The sequence below is a fragment of the Harpia harpyja genome, chromosome 19 (genome assembly GCF_026419915.1).
Source record: "Harpia harpyja isolate bHarHar1 chromosome 19, bHarHar1 primary haplotype, whole genome shotgun sequence".
Taxonomy (NCBI): Eukaryota; Metazoa; Chordata; class Aves; order Accipitriformes; family Accipitridae; genus Harpia; species Harpia harpyja.
Window position 1 is genome coordinate 24,375,929 of NC_068958.1, and position 15,977 is coordinate 24,391,905.

Sequence of the window (15,977 nt, forward strand, 5' to 3'; positions counted from 1 at the left end):
AATTTTCTTCTATCGTGTGAAAAGACTTGCTCCTGTGTCAAGTCCCCATTGCCAAAATACTAGCTTGAGAGAATTTTCAAATTTTAATTATAAGCCACATGAACCTTTTAAAATTTACATATGTATGTTGACATTTGCAACCCCATGACTCTAATATAGCTCATAAGTGATGAGCCGTAAAATACCATTTTAATGCAAAAATACGTACATCTAGATTCTACTCTTGTGCAGACAAATGTTCCAAAATAATTCAGAATGGATTATTTTTGCAGTGAAAATGATTTGGCTATTTTAAAAAATGCACTAAAGGTCTTACTTAGAAATTTATCTAGCAACATGAAGAACTAGTATATCTACCAGGAATTCACTATGATGATTCATTATATAAGACTAATATCTTTATGGATAACTAGTAAAACTGGAAGCAAGTTTTGAAAGGTCTTTTTCAGTCTCTTGGTAGTTGGACAAAACATTTCAATTTAAAATAAACCTACAAGATTTTCACCATAAACTGGCAGGTTTTGTGAGGAAAATTCTGTCGTTGTGGAAGAGAGGAATATGTGTGAAAACTGTGTGAAAAATGTTTTCTTTCTGTAGAATGGCGAGCAAAGATTGTTCAATGGCCCTGTGAATATTTCAGAGTTGTAGGGCTGAATGAGACTAAGGTGAACATCTTTTGAAGGGTTCTGCCAGGAAATAAATAGCAAAACACAAAAGGTTTCCAAAAGAGTTTAATAAATAATGAGGTTCTTTCTGTACTGTATAAACTATAAATATACCATGCAGTCCTTTATAACTTAAAATAATTTACAGACTGAGGTAGGGGGGTAGGAAGATGTTGTCATGGGGTTTACATCCATCTCAGGGTCTCCCTGACTTCCTGCTGAGCACACACACACAGGCTGTGTCAATTCGAATAAATCGCCAGGCTGCTTGCTTGCCCTCCATTGTCAGCGCTTTGACAAAGGTGTGTGTTGTGGTGCAGTAAGAGTTCCAGTGCTTTGCATCAATCCCTCGGCACCCACTGGAGACTGGCTTAGGATCCCTGCACTTGGTCTCAAAAAAGTACTGCTTGAAAATGTTGTTGTTAATGTTGACCTCTCCCAACACTGTCACCTCTTTGCCTTTAATGTCAGTGGCTGTGGTTTTGTCTCCAACCCACATGCTGACACTGTCACACACTGAGAATTCTCCCCGGTGTAATACAGGATGCGTGGTCCTCTTGGTCCTGGCAGTCCTGTTGAGAGAATCTGCATTGCTGAGAAATGCCATATTCTGTCCTTGCCCAGACACTGGGGGGGGCTCTGTGCTGAACAGCACCCGAGGAGACCGGAAACGCCGCCTCTTAAAAAATTTTGGGTCCATGGTGATATTTACAGCTTCTCTTCTACCTATTGCCCAAGTAGAGTGGCCATGGGTTGTCAGTGGAGCTGCCTTGGGAGTGTGGTGTCTGTTACTCCGGTGGGTATTGAGCAGGGAGTGTTCTGCAGGATACTCCAGTGGAGCATTGTCCTCTGACTTTGGAGCTGCCTGTGTGCCGATCAAAAAAGCTATAATCAGAGTGTAGTACAGCATGGGCATTACGCTATGCACCTAGAATGAAAGAAAAACGTAATATTACTGTAAGCCATGCTGGCACAAATGGATGCCGTTGCTGTCAATAAATTTATAAAATACCCAGGATCATACAGATTTCATCAGGTATTCATATGGGTGCCAGATGTTGTTCTTCCGGAAGAGCTCATTCAGACAGCATAGATGTTCTTAATAAAGCGAGAACATTAGAAAATAATAGCTAGATTATTATTAATTCCTCTGGTATTTGTTATTAGAACACTGTTTATGAAGCACTTGTTTGGTGTTATTAATGTGGAGACCATATGGTGACAGCATGTTCCCAGGAGTAAAATCTGTAGTGATTTTTGCAGCAACCTTTTTGGCCAGGGCTGGTCTCTTGGCTGCAAATACCCTGCAGAGTAGTGAGAGTAGAAGCAGTTCCTTGGCTAAAATAGCTGTCCGTTCAGTTAATTTGTCTGCAGAGGTGTCCTTGGGGCTAGGGTGGGGACCATCAAGCTGGTACTTGTGGAAGGGGGGAAGCCCCAGTGAGTCGTGCCATTATCACACGCTCAACAGCCACACTTACCTGCCTTGTGGACAGGACCCACCACTCTGGCTGGCTCAGCAGCCTCCAGCAGCCTCCGTCTATCCCATGTGCCCTTTCGGGATGCACCACATTCCTGATTTTGGGCACATAAAGCCCAGGCTCCTTCCCAGAAGAGCTCAGGCATCACATGTCACAAGGGCAGATGGGATTTTTCCATGTTCAAGCTGCCTATTAGGACAAATATGGGTATTACATAGGAGCACCATGGGTGACAGGCTACTTCTGGGTTGGCATCTTAGGTATGGCATAGCTAAAACTATTGTGGCCGTAGTACTGGGAATTATGTACAGGGAAACGCCTGCCTTTTTTCAGTGCTGTGAGCAAGAAGCTCCACAATTGTCACTGCATAGCAGATCCAGTGCCAGCGCTAGTCTTCCTTCGATATGGAGAATACAAACATCTGTTTGGGTGTGGAAAAGCATAAGACAGATGTCTCAAACTTCGCTAAAGAACAATTTTATGCTAGAAGACCAGCAGCAGTAATACCTTGTTAGGTAATTACCATGTGTTTACTAATTCAGCCACATGTTGGGTTAACAAATCAGCAGCAGGCATCCTAGGACTAAGAGACATTAAAAAATGATCTGAAATCGCAGTTAAGGGCAGACATTGTATTTCCTCTGTGAAGACTTAATAAGCAGAGACAGGGTATAAACAGAAAAAAAACTACCAAGCGAGGCTCCTCCCCTGTCTCTTTGCCTTGTTTTGCCTGACATGTCTCAGCTGGCCCTGAATTACACTGTGTCCGGCCAGCAGGCAGGCAGCCGCACACAGACTGGACAAACAGGGTTTTGTAAAAGAGGAATCGGGCTCTGCAGTTCCACTGTGATTTCCCAGCATGTCTTAATGGTTTTTTTCTGGGTGTGGGTCAATTACTGTTGAAGTTCCCCCCCTCTCTCTTTCTGTTCATCTTTCTCAGACTAGAATCCCAAGCAGCACTAAAGCACTCAACCAGAGCTTTAGCTTTGCTAGATCACAATCTTGTAGAAAATGCAGAACCCTAAGATGTCCCATAGGATCTTGTGTGGATAGTCTTTATCTCAGACAAGAGCTGAAATGAAATAACAGCAGTGTTTGTGCAGGGCTGGGGAAGCATTTAAGAAATCAGCAGGAGATGCCAAGTGAAAGTAGTGACTGAAGAGGGTGAAGGCGCTACAGTCCTGCATCAAGGGAAGAAAAGAAGAGAAAGGCCAAAAGCCACATTAGCAGTTGTTTGTGCAACAGTTGGGCTGGAAGAACTGGGGACAAAATGATGATGAGGAGAGTCAAATCTCTCTCTCGGAGAAAATCCTTACTGTTCCAAAGCTACTTTAATTTGCTTAAAACAAGGCTGAGGCTTGCTGCCTTCCCACATGCTGCTCGTGCTTGAGCAGTCATCATCATCTGTATAAGGAAATAGAGCTGGGTGTAGCTCAATAGCTTGGCTATGCATGATTCGGAGAGTAACCCCTTGTTCTACAACCAAATTAAAATCAGATGGTTCATTACATCTCTAAAGAGTTAGCTTTCCCGACAGAAATGTTAATGGAAAAGGTTTGCAGAACAAAATCCAGGCACAATTTAGACATGCCAATAGCAGCCTCAACCTATTGTGTTTATACATAAACCCTTTTTTTATTATTTCCTTCTATAGGAAAGAGACGTTGCAATGTCAGCAAAGAGCTGTTTCTGGTTTTGTGCTATACAAGATTCACTGCTCTAAAATGCAGCTATATTTATCTCCCTTCTCTGAGTTTCTTATGTTGCATATGCTAAGATTATTGCTTTAAGGCCATTAACACAAAATCAGAAAGATCTTACTGCCTTTTTTTCTTTTTTTTTTTTAAACTTGCCTTGTATTTCCTCTCCTTGTGGTAAAGCATTCTGTGGGGAGTGTGGCCCAAACGCAGAAAAAATGTGTTTGGGATACCTGGTAGTTTTCCTGAAGATTCAAATTTGAATTTTTTAATCAATTACTAAATTAGTGGAGAATAGAAACTGACAGATTAAAAAAGTGGACTAGACTTGATGGCAACACAAGCAAAAAAAGTTAACATTTAAAGAATAGGTATGCCTTGGACTGTGAGGATTGTAGACTTTTGCTGAGACATACAGGTATTTCACAGGCTTTTTGGGGGGGGTATTTTTAAGCTTTTGCAAGTACTTAGTTACTAGACCCTTTCATGGTGCTTTCTAGAAGTGTTCACAGTGCATGTCAAATGCAGCCATCTGAACTTCCAGGGAGATGCACAGCTGCCAATACTAGTGCTGGTAGTACATGGGTATCTGTTTGTAACATTGGCCACAAAGGTTATCACAGGCATTTCAATGCCAAAAATACAGAAACTGTAGTAAAACAGAGGATGTTTAATGAGAACTGTGACTTCTAAGTGCACCGACTCTCATTATGAGTAAACATTCCCCACAAAAGATTCAGTGTCTGGAGACAGAATAAAAGACGACAGAATAAGTGGAAGCTCCCATTTTAGCCAGACAATAGCTAGCTAGTGGCTATTGGTGAAGCAACTTGTTTAATAAGTCAAAGAGCTAAGCTTTTCCAGAAATAAGAGTATTAAATGCACACTGCCCTTGTCATTCTTTAGAAGGCAGACCAATGATTTTTTAAGTTCAGGATGACAGCTGTCTTTCCCACTTGTATGTTGGTCAAGTGTCATTTAAACACTTCTGGTATAGCTGTTCAGGCTACTGTGTGATACTGGTAATGGACAATTTCAGTCTGTTCTGAGAAGAGTGTGTGTGTTGTGCTTACCTCTGAGTATACTGCACAAAAAACTGCTCCCCCAGCAAGGTCTTTATTTCATCCAGACGCTGAGCTGGGGTTGGCTGCAGCATGCCATCGGGCCAGTTTGACTGCGTAGCTGAGTCTGGGAGTTGCTTATTCTGCGTTCCACTAGAAGTAGAAGTATTTGTTTCAGTAAATAGCCAGGAAATAAGTGTTTTCAGTACTATTCCCCACTTGGTAGCAGGCATACGGGCACAAATTCACTTGCTTGGCTCTTTGAACTGTGCCTTTTTCACTGCTACAGAGTAGAGGTTGTCTAAAGTGCAGTTCTCGACTTTGAAGAGCAGCACATTTGTAAGACAGACCTACCTTTATTCAGCACCTTTACCAAACCATGGTTAACAATCCACTGCTCCCAATCCCTCGGGCATCTTCCAGGCTCACCAGAAACAAGAGTGATGCAGCGTAGTGAAGCAATATCTGCTGATGTCACTATCTGAGGTCAGTTTGCACAGTAGCGATAGACAAATGAGGGCTCAGACCCCCCATCATCTTCATCTGGGAAGCAAGTCCAGTAACAAGTAAAGGCACCGCAAGTTGTGTGCCAGCAACTGCAGCCGATGTAAAACTGAGCGGCTACTCTGCTTGGTTGTCCAGACTCTTCTAAACAGCACTATCACCAGCCCTGTGTCCTTTTTCTGTCACAGTACTTCAAAGTGATGCACTCTTATTGTCAATACTCAAACACTCAAAACCAGAGACGTTTGTAGTACCTGCAGGACATGAACCTATCTATGCCCTATCCACAAATCTGCCATGCACCCATCTTAGTGACACAGTTTATGTCCCATGCTTTCTCTTCTTAGGATGCCCCAAATGCTGGAAATTCTTCAGAGACCCTGAAGAAGGGTTGCCAGCATGCATACTACCATACATTCTGAACAGCCAGTGGAAAGTAACTTTTGTTTCTTCATTGAGTTTTTGTCAAGAAAAACGGTAACATTGTCAGTGATTGTAATATTCCACATGAAATACCAGCTACCTATGGGATAGTTCTAGCCTCTCCCATCCCCCCCATCACTGAGCTAAGTGTGAAGAAAGGCAGTTGCAAAGTTGGCTGGGCTGTTTTGTTGTAGTGTCAAGTTTAGTGAAAGTGAGTGGAGTAAAAAAAGTGTGCAGCACAGCAGATTGGAGTGATAACATCTCACAGGTTGTCCAGCGATAGCAACTGGACTCTGCTTGATTGTTTGGAGTGTGAGTTCCACTTGAGAAGCTGCTGTGGGTCTGTTTCAGTGAAGAGATGATGCCTGAGATCTTTCATTCAGACATGGAAAAATTAAAAAAAAAAAAAAAAAAATTCTAAGGCTCTTAACACTGCCAGAGCAAAAAGATGCTGTGTGCTAAAAGCTAGCAAATTGGTCAGCCTCAGTGCTGGATGTCTGCAATTTTAGAGGAAAAAAACCCAGAAAATCAGTGTGCTGTACGAAATGAAACTCGGAGACAAGCTTGGGATGACATTTTGGGGGGTGAACCAAGTGTGTCCTTACCTGATGGAATCTCTTTATCAAGACCTTTGGTAAACTAGCATTGGTGAGGTGAAAAGACAATGAGTTACCCTCTTTCTGTTGTAGGCAGGCTTCCTTTTTTCACTAGTATTCAGGCAGGAATCAGGTGAGGGCCAGTGACATACTTGAGTCTTCCTGGCGTAGGAGAGAATCTGAAGACCTTTCACAGGACAAAGACCTTAAACTTTGGGGTTTTTTTGGTATGTGATTCAAAGTGGGTCCAAAAGAGCTATTTGGCTGGGATACTCTTCAGTGAGGCAACATAAACTGTAGACCTGTTCCCAGATTTAGGAGAAATTGGCCAGAAGATAAGAGTAGCTGCTGAAGCCTAGTGAAGAAGAGGAAAGCAATGGGCTGAAAGCAACAGTTACAACAGCAGGGAAATCTCTTGGTCAGTTCAGTAGATAATCAGAAGGAGAATCACAGATTGCCATTTGTTGGCAGATAATTATCTGATTGTGGCTGATACTTGAGAAGAACTGAAGCTACAAAACCTGCAGACATATGAAGGCACATATTAAATGCTTGTCCTCTGGCTACTGTAAAGGCAGAAATAACTCCAGTCTTAATTACTACAGTGTCAATGGTCATATGGACCCCAAGTCAAAGGAAAACCATTATTTTCCTCAACAGTTAAATTCAGCATACTGACACCTTCTCATCAGAGTATGTTTCTGACTGTAATTCATGAGTGGCATTGAAAGTGATAGAAATACTATTTTATTAATCTTAAGTATTTAGATAGCTTATCTGTTCTACTTAATAAGGTAAATAAGGGTTGTATAAGGTCCTCCTGTACTGCAAAAGATCCTGCTGGATTCAGTGTGGAGATTCAAGTGCATTTGCTAAGGAGAACATGCTGCTAACATCAAAGCATGAACTGGTTTCATTTTACACCTGCACAATTTCTGTCCACAGGAGAGCTGGCTGCCAGTGGCTGTAGCCACTGGGTTTGGCTCTTACCAAGATCCAAATACAAGCTACTTAATTTTTAAAAATCTAACTGAAATCTTCCAAGACCGTTTTCAAACAGTGCAGGGCACAGGAGTCAATCTGTTATGTGCTCATTGTATCACGTTGTGCAACACTTCCGCAATGATTTGGCCACTCTGTGGATTTGCTGCTGTCTGTAGATCATGTTCTACTGTACCTGTGTGGTTGAAGTATTTAGGGGTTAAGCTAGTTACAGTGATATGAATGTGTCAGGTCAAACAAAGTTCTAAAATCCAAAGCTTCATGCTACCAGGCAGTATGCTACATTTTTGCAAGAATGTACTAGTAAAGTAATAACCCTTTCAGTCGACTCTTGACAGTTTAGTAACAGTAACGATAGAGCTATAATATGCTGGCCACTGCCAAAAATAATCCAACAACTTTTCCGACTGTTCTGCCACCCTGAGAAAACACTGCTTCAGTTCCAACTGGCTGGTTTTTAACCACAAAAGAGTTTATTTTCAGCAGGGCTTTTTTTAAAGTTCTTTTACTGTCGTCTTCCCGGATTCCGGCTTGTGGTGGAATCCAGTAAATGATGCAGTGTTGTTCAAATGATGCTGAAGACAACATCTATATACTATTCCTCTCTACCTACCATTCCCAGAGATTAATAAAATATCCTACTGAAGTAAGTATTTCTCCAGAATTTACATGCACTCAGGATTACAGACCTGGGGGGTAAAAAAACCCCCCACTTCATTCTTACTTCTTTGTCTCAGCACATATAGTAGAAGTAGTGGCATATTATAACTACAAAAAAGTGCTATTTGCACGTGAATGCTTCATAGGGGTTTACAGTAAAACAAATACAGCATTTACCAACTGATCTAAGGGCTGTCTGAAAAAGGTAATAGTAGAAATATACATGATCAGTCTCCCTCTTTCTTTGCTTATTTGGCAATCACGCAATAAAGATGTCACTAGTAAAAGTTGAAGTCTAAAAGCAATGTTACAAGGGGCTTAAGGTAAGAGTAGAGAAATGGATCACATGTAAAGGAAGTGGTTCTGTGTCTTGGAAAACTCTTTGCTTGCAGGCACCTGCAAGTGAAACAAGTGCCAAACAAACCAAGTATATATAGGGAATTCCCATTTTTTTAAACAGTTATCCTACAGAATCTGAGGAAGAACGGATGAAAAGGTTGTGTTGCCTGGAAACTTATTTAGAACTGAAAATTTAGTAAATTTACTAAATGAATTGCTTCCAGTAAGAACAGCAGTGCTTAAAATTGTTGCCAAATCTCTGTATAGATCTCTGTTCCATGTAAAACTCCCAAACTTGTAACTCTTGATTCCAGTGCAGATCAATTTCAATTCAGACTGCAGTACTTGGACAGTTAGCAACTGGGTTATAAAGCATGTAAAGATATATGTGAGAGTTTTGGAATTCCAAGAGCAATTAATTTATAGATTTGACGCTTCTCAGTGAAAACTGCCGTTGAATGTTGGCACCTCTGGTTTTGCTAGAATACAGAAATATAGCTTTTTTAAACCTGGAAGCATTGATAAAGTATCATTACAGTGGGGAGAAAAAACGGTGTACTATGTTGAAGTAATTCCATTTCATGACTACCACTTGTATAACTGGAAATACAGCATGGAAGATTGGACTCCAGGACATCACCCACTCTTCTTCCCCAGGACACTGAACAGTGCAGCTTCTCACCTCAAGAATGTTAATGTTTTATTTTAAACTTTCTGAAGGAGAGAAAATGGAAAATTGATTTAGCACAACTCCAGCAGACCAGTAGTATTGATGTTTAACCAACATAAACTCATGTCTCAGGTATTCAGCTCTGTCAGGACAAATCAGAAATACTTGTTTTGCACATCTGTCACAAGCCTAATGTTCTAAATAGATTTTCTAGGGGGTGTATTTTAAACAGAAGTGACTGGTCTTAACCAACCCAGGAGAGTCCCTTCCAGTTATGTGTTCTTCTAAAATCAGTTTTTTTCACAGAATAATATTATGTATACTTGATGGTAACTGGCAAAACATCAACACCATGTTTTGCTACATTGCAGGGGTATTTTTACATTTGTGTTTAAAGTGGATTGATTTTGCTCTTTCATTGACTCAGCAGGAAAGGCTGGGGGAGACAGATGAAAACCTGCTGCTTGAAATTTACTTGAAAAACATATAATTACATTTCAGAAAGTTCATGGTCTTCTGATGTTTCTTATTTCTGGTTACATTTGATCATGAACAGTGGACAGCTTTCCAGTACGGAAATTTGCTCTGGGGCTTATAAGAACTTCCCAGTATCCATCAGTCCCAGAGCATTCAGATTACTTTGAGAAGAATCATCCTTGAGATTAAGAACAGTTTTGTTTTTTCTCATACCTGTAGAACGAAGAGAAACAGCTGCTTTCTTCTTTGCTGCCAATGTAGTGCAGTTAAGATATATTTAAGTCTTAAAGGAACATGAATTCTAGTAAGTCAGTTTCCAGCAGAAATTGTAGTCTCACTGTACTGCCTTGTTTCAACTAGAAAGAGTACTCAGAAACTGGTCATCCAGGGTTTTTTGCAGGATCAACAATAATGCTGTTCTTTTATACAGCGTGGTACCTCTAGAACAATCATTGTGAGGTGAAGAAAAATTTTTTTGTCATGACCAAGAACAATAGAAGTTTTAGCCACAAGTGTATGTAAAGCTTACCTGCTAGGCCAGCTGACAATCAGCCAGCACTTTAGTAATGATAACCTCTAAGGTTTAGTTTACAAATTGTACTAATGCAATGGACAATTGCATTGTCCTACTGTCCAATTGACTCCTACTGTCAAATTGCAGTCCTCCTTTAGGGCAAATCCCTACCTTACAGTGTCTCTTACAGTTCTACACAGATGATTTATCCCTTCTTGGTGTTGGTATATTGGCTGAGTCCCCCAGACGCTCTTAAGTTAAAAAAAGGGATTCTGTCGTTAATAGTCAGACTACACTATGGCAGAATTTAATACGCATTCTCTTAAGATAAATGGGAGTGATCATTTTTAATCATATCTCACTTAAGCAAGTGAAACTTTGACTTTTTATTTTTAAGTTGCACATGATTTAGATCCAGCCACCAAACTTTACAGGTTAAAAAAAAAATGTGGTTTTTTACAGAATGATGATTTGCTTTCCACTCAGAAACACAGAAGAGTTTTCTACAGTGAACTCTAAAGGCTGAGGATGTGCATTCAGCACTGAAAACTTTTCAGTTTTCAGCCCAATTCATTTTACGATTAGCTTTTGCTGACAGCGTGATCTGAGTGTTTATTGCCACGTGCTTTTGCTAAATGTGAGTGGGGATAGGGTGGGCAGCAAAAAGTTCCTCATTATTGGTTTGTTAGAGATTAATGTACACTCTGTGTGTTAAAAGTGTGTATTCCGTCATGTCTGGTTGGAACGTATTCTTGCTTTCCTTGAAGAGTGCCATTTTTTTTTTTTTCCTTTGAGGTTTTTGTCTTAGCATTATACAGTTCTGTAAATATGAGATTGTATTGCTTTGTGAAATCTCACCATATGAGACTTGGAAGACCAGGAAAATAAATAAAAACCTGGTGGAGCAATCGGTAATTAAAACCATACTCCTGTGTTACAGTTCTACCAGCATGAAGTGAAAACTAAGACCAGGCCTTGATTTTAAAACAGGACACCTCTGACACCTCATGTAATTACTGTCATAGTACTAAACAGGTGGGAGCATCCTCAACTTGCATGAAGTGTGCTGCTGCTTGAATTCAAGGAACAAAATTTTCCAAAATGCTTTGGCAAGCCTTTTTGCTGTCTGTAGTCCATAATGCACCAGTAAAGCTTTAATTATGTTTCAGTTTTATTGTAGATACTTACTATTTATTGCACACAGAGTACTGATTAGGCTGTTAGAGCACAGAAACCAGTGATAATACGTAAGACCTGTCTGTCTTGTAGGTCTTGAGGTTCTTGGGTATCCCACTGCTTCCAGTAATGCCTGACGAGGTAAAGTGAAGCACTAGAATTGGGCTATCAATGTGGTATTACTATCTGTAAATGTTAGTAAAAATGAAGCAAGTTTGTCTGTAATACAGAATATTTTTAGTGCCTTATTTTAATAGAGAAGACAGTGCAGCCTTCTAATTGCACATTCACCAGATTCCATTAAAGTAGCTCCTACGTTAGTAAGAGAAAAGATAATTTAATGCTCAGTTTGGCTCAAATACAGCAAGTAAATTATTTTCTAAATAAAAATAAACACTGGCAATAAACATAGGCATAGAACGTTGTAATCTAATGCATGATACAATTTGGGATGTTGTTTTCTGTCATTCTTAAAGTTGTTGGCATACTTTAGGGATGTGCAACAAAAAAACAGAAATTTTTGAATTTGAATTTTTTTGTCTTTGTGATTACAGAAACACTGATATATCTTGAATTTATGAAATGACGTGCATTTTAGAAGTGAGCTCCCTAGTGCAAATAACCTAGTTATTCTCAAGTCTCATGCAGTTCATGCTGAAGGTGTGGAACAATAAGGGATTAGGCTTGTGAGAATACACATCTGATTTACCAATTTTGTAATTCAGATTACAGGAAATAGAAGAAAACCAACATCATAATAGCAGGAAATAATAGTTTTCAAAGTACTGTATGAGCCAATAGAGTCCCCAAAGTATTTGATTAGACTTCTCCATTTCAGAGATGAGAAGCGTTTGCTTTACTCAATGACAAAAGAAGTAGTTCACACTATATAGGGTTTGACCCAACAGTGAAGTTTGTGCAGTTCTTCCCAATGACACAATATGGAGCATGTGTGCTGTGCTAGGGCTACTGGTAGCAGACGGTTTGCAGCCAGTAAACTGCCGCTTGTTTTCCGGTATTATTTGCAATGATGAATGATGTGCTTGGCTTTCTGTGCAGCAGATGGGATCACGGAGGTCACCAAAATAAGCAACAAATAGTGTATTAGTTTTATCTCGCTGCTTCTGGTGGTAAGAGAGAAAGGAGGGAGGGAGGCAGTTGCTGCTGAAGTTGCTGTTAAAGAGAAGGTGTCTACTGGCTCACCTTCCTCACTGAAACACTTGAACAGGTATATGAATTAAAATCTAACAGTAGCAATTCAGAGAAAAAACTCCTGAGACCTGAGAGGCCTTGAAGGGAATCCTTAAGCCATTATGACTAAGAGCAGTGTCAGAGGCACTGCATTTCAGCTTTCCCTTGATCTTAGCTGATGAGCAAGAAAATGGGAATTTCTAATGGACTCAAAATTTCATTCCTCTATTATATGTACAGTGACTCATTCTGTAAATAATAGCTTTATGTGTGTTGAAGAGCCAGTTGGAAGCTACCTGTGTCTCATACACTTCCTTTTGTTCCAAATGCCTCCAGTACTGAAATGTTCCTTTGAGTATTTCTAGGGAGAGCAGCAGACTGAGAAAAATGCTACCCTGCAGCAGTGAGCATGCATCATGTCACCATGATCATCGTCATCACAGGATGTGCAACAGATAACTACCTCTAGATTTCTGCCTCAAGTTTAGTCTACGCAAGGGTAATAACAAGAATGCTTGATAGCCCATGATGTATCTGTCCATTTTGGGTACTTAAGGGAAAATAGCACTATGAGTCTTGACCTGCAGGGTGGGGATTCACCAAATCAGAAACCAATAAGGCTTTGAAAAATGCTTCTTAGGGTTTATTTTATGCGTATTGGGGCATAAGTAATGGGAATGGGCTTATTTGCAAGAGCCTAATTTTATCACTTCTATCCTTCTGAACCAGTACATAAATATTTCAATTGCTAGTGCCTCTGCAAAGAAGCCCAAAAAGAGGAAGACAAGTCTATTGCCCCTCACCTTCATTGACACTCCATTGCCTCAGAGCACAGGGTGCCAAGTGAAGCTACCTTATGGGAGAGATCCAGCCTGCAGCAACAGGTGGTGGTTTCTTGCAGTAGGTGATGGAGACTTGTGACACAGGACAGGCAGAGCTCAACTTTAAAAGGCTCGCTTTGTAACTACTGAGTTGTAAAACATAATTGAGACTTCTGTTTTTAAGAATGTGATGTTTGGCATCATGATACTCTCACGTGTAGAATACACTCATAGGAATTTAGAGTCATCAGCAGTCATCTAAAATGGGGCTTCCTTTGGAAAACAATACGTGATCTTCAGGTCATGATGGCCATACCAGTAAAAACTTACAGTGGGATGCAGCTCTTACTGTGACAGATTGGCTGTTAGTACAGTGTTAAACATGCACAGAGCCACCCTCACAGAAGAGAAAATTTTATCCTATTTAAGATAACAAAGACAAACTGACAGTCATTAAATAAAAGATACAGAAATTGTCAGGATAAAAATCTCTGAATACAGTGAAGGAACAAATGAATTAATGGTCACTTAATAAAACTAGTGAGAAATCTCTCTGAAAATAAATGACAGAAAACACCCTTAGAAGGAGCATGTGAATCTGATTCTCCTGAAGTTGATGGCTTCAATGGCATAAAGCTGGTAAAATTAAGTGAGCTAGGAGTAAGAATGCCAGCTACAAATAGGTTATCTGAGCATACTAGAATTGTATATCATCTATAAAGCAAATCCTAAAATTAATGATTGACATGTGATTATTACTTTGGAACTTTCCATATAGACTTCAAACTGTATATATATATATTTTATAGGACTCCAGGGTTTCATAAATCCTAATTCATTGACACAAAGGAGTGACTAAAGGATCTCAGGCACTAACTGACAGGAAAACTACTGCAGCAAAAATGGGATTAATCCATCCCACCTATATAAAGTTGGATGCCTTTGAGTTCTATGGAAACAGATGCCTCCAGCCTACCCAACTACCAGCGAGCATGAAAGATTGCTGCTGACTCACAGTTCCTGTCCAAACACAAGAAGAGGAGTCGTTCCCTAGTTGCTGCTTAAAACAGCGAGTCCAAAAGAAATGCATGAGGGTACACAGCCTGTCCTTCTCTCCCTCTACACCTTTCCCAAATGGATCTTGAGCTGGTTCTGCCACGTGTCTAGCTTGCTGTATTTGGACCTGAGGTTTCCAATACAAAATGACTAGAAATGAAAGAATGGGAATTTCAGACTTCATGAAACTACTAAAATCAAACTGAAATTCATCTGGGAAAAGAAAGTATGACGGCAATCAGACTACAATGTTACTATCCCATCTTACAGCCAAAAGTAGTTAAGGCAGAAAAATACAGTATCTTTAAGGGCCAGTAAACTTTTCCAACTCGTGATCTTATTCCAGCTATTCAGGAGGGAATATAAAGCCTGATTCATGTCCAAACCCTGATTAATAAGAACCAGCTGAATCCTAACAGCAATGTTAGCATTTAATTTTTATTCAAGCTCATAATTTTCATTTTTGTTATCCTTTTTCACTTTTCTACCACTGTACAAAGAAATTTGAAACAAATGAGATTTTTAGTGACTGGACATGTATTGTAGTGTAATGGATAAAATGTGATGACTCCAAAAATGAGGTAGAAAATAAAAATGAGCTGGTGTGTCATGATCAGATTCCCAGAGATAGGTTCCATCATCTGTAATGTTTCTCTAGATCTTGAATTTGGAAAAGAACATTATGTAAGTACAAAGAGCATCCAGAAATTATGGCCAGGATCCTCATGACTTTTGATACTTGATGCTGGTGTGTTTCAGGCTTTCCTTTTCTAGTCATTCTTTACATAAAAAAGGAATTTTATCTTCTACAAATCTTCCAATGCTTTTATAACTATTTTAAAAGCCTCAACAGTATTTTAGTGGGGCAGGAATTCTGAAAATACAAAAGGGAGGTTGAAGGTGTCTGTACTTGGCAAGTCAGAATACAGGAAGGATGCAGCAAAGAAGGCTAGAGTTGAGAGAACGTTAAAATGTATGTTCTACTGAAGATGAGGATCTGGCTGCACTTGATAAAAAAATTTTGTAGCTGGAGCAGTTCAAAATGACGTGTTGGGTTTTTTTTCCATTTAAAAAACCCCTTAAGGATATAGACAAAGGATTGGAAAATAAAACTTCCACCTTATGAAATGGAGATGCTCTTGTGTTCTTCAGAGATTTCTGAGATGGTGGAGAAAGAGTCAATACTGAAACAGAGTATTACTTTGCATATGTAGGATTTTCCATCCAAAAATGTCAAGACATTTTACAAGCGCTTAATCAAATGGGCCTCGCCACTAGCTTATGGTCTATCAGTGGAAATGACTTCTGTAGCAAGTGAAGAACTTGGAGAAGAACATAGGATTCTTGCCAAGCAGTAGCTATGTTCCTTTTCTCCTGTGCCCCTTTTTTTTTTAAATTTTTTTTTTAAACTTCTAGGATATTCCTTCCTATTTCTAAATCTATTCTACCTTCATGAGACCTATGAAATTCAATTACCTTCTTAGTGATTGAATTCCCTCTCCAGTGATTTACTTTACATGACAATATGGAAATTGTGACAAGCAAACTCAAATGAGAGCTTTAGAAATCGAATTCCTTATTTTCTTTGCAGTTGAAAATGGGTATTGACCCCACAGCAGTCACATTCATTCTGTGCCTACCTTATTG

General features: G+C 39.7%; 1 protein-coding gene across 4 annotated transcripts in view; it reads right to left on the reverse strand.

Moving 5' to 3' along the window:
• Positions 1–713: 713 nt before the first annotated feature.
• Positions 714–15,977, reverse strand: part of NGF (nerve growth factor) — a 34,977-nt gene continuing 19,713 nt past the window's right edge. For 2 of the 4 annotated variants that reach the window (XM_052814433.1, XM_052814435.1), the window contains 2 exons: positions 4,914–5,054; positions 714–1,593 (listed from right to left, as the gene is read on the reverse strand). In XM_052814433.1, coding sequence (XP_052670393.1) covers positions 862–1,581 — 720 coding nt within the window. In that variant the 5' untranslated portion in view covers positions 1,582–1,593; positions 4,914–5,054 and the 3' untranslated portion in view covers positions 714–861. The remainder of the gene's footprint in view (positions 1,594–4,913; positions 5,055–15,977) is intronic. The other 2 variants (XR_008239282.1, XM_052814434.1) reach the window with 2 other exon arrangements.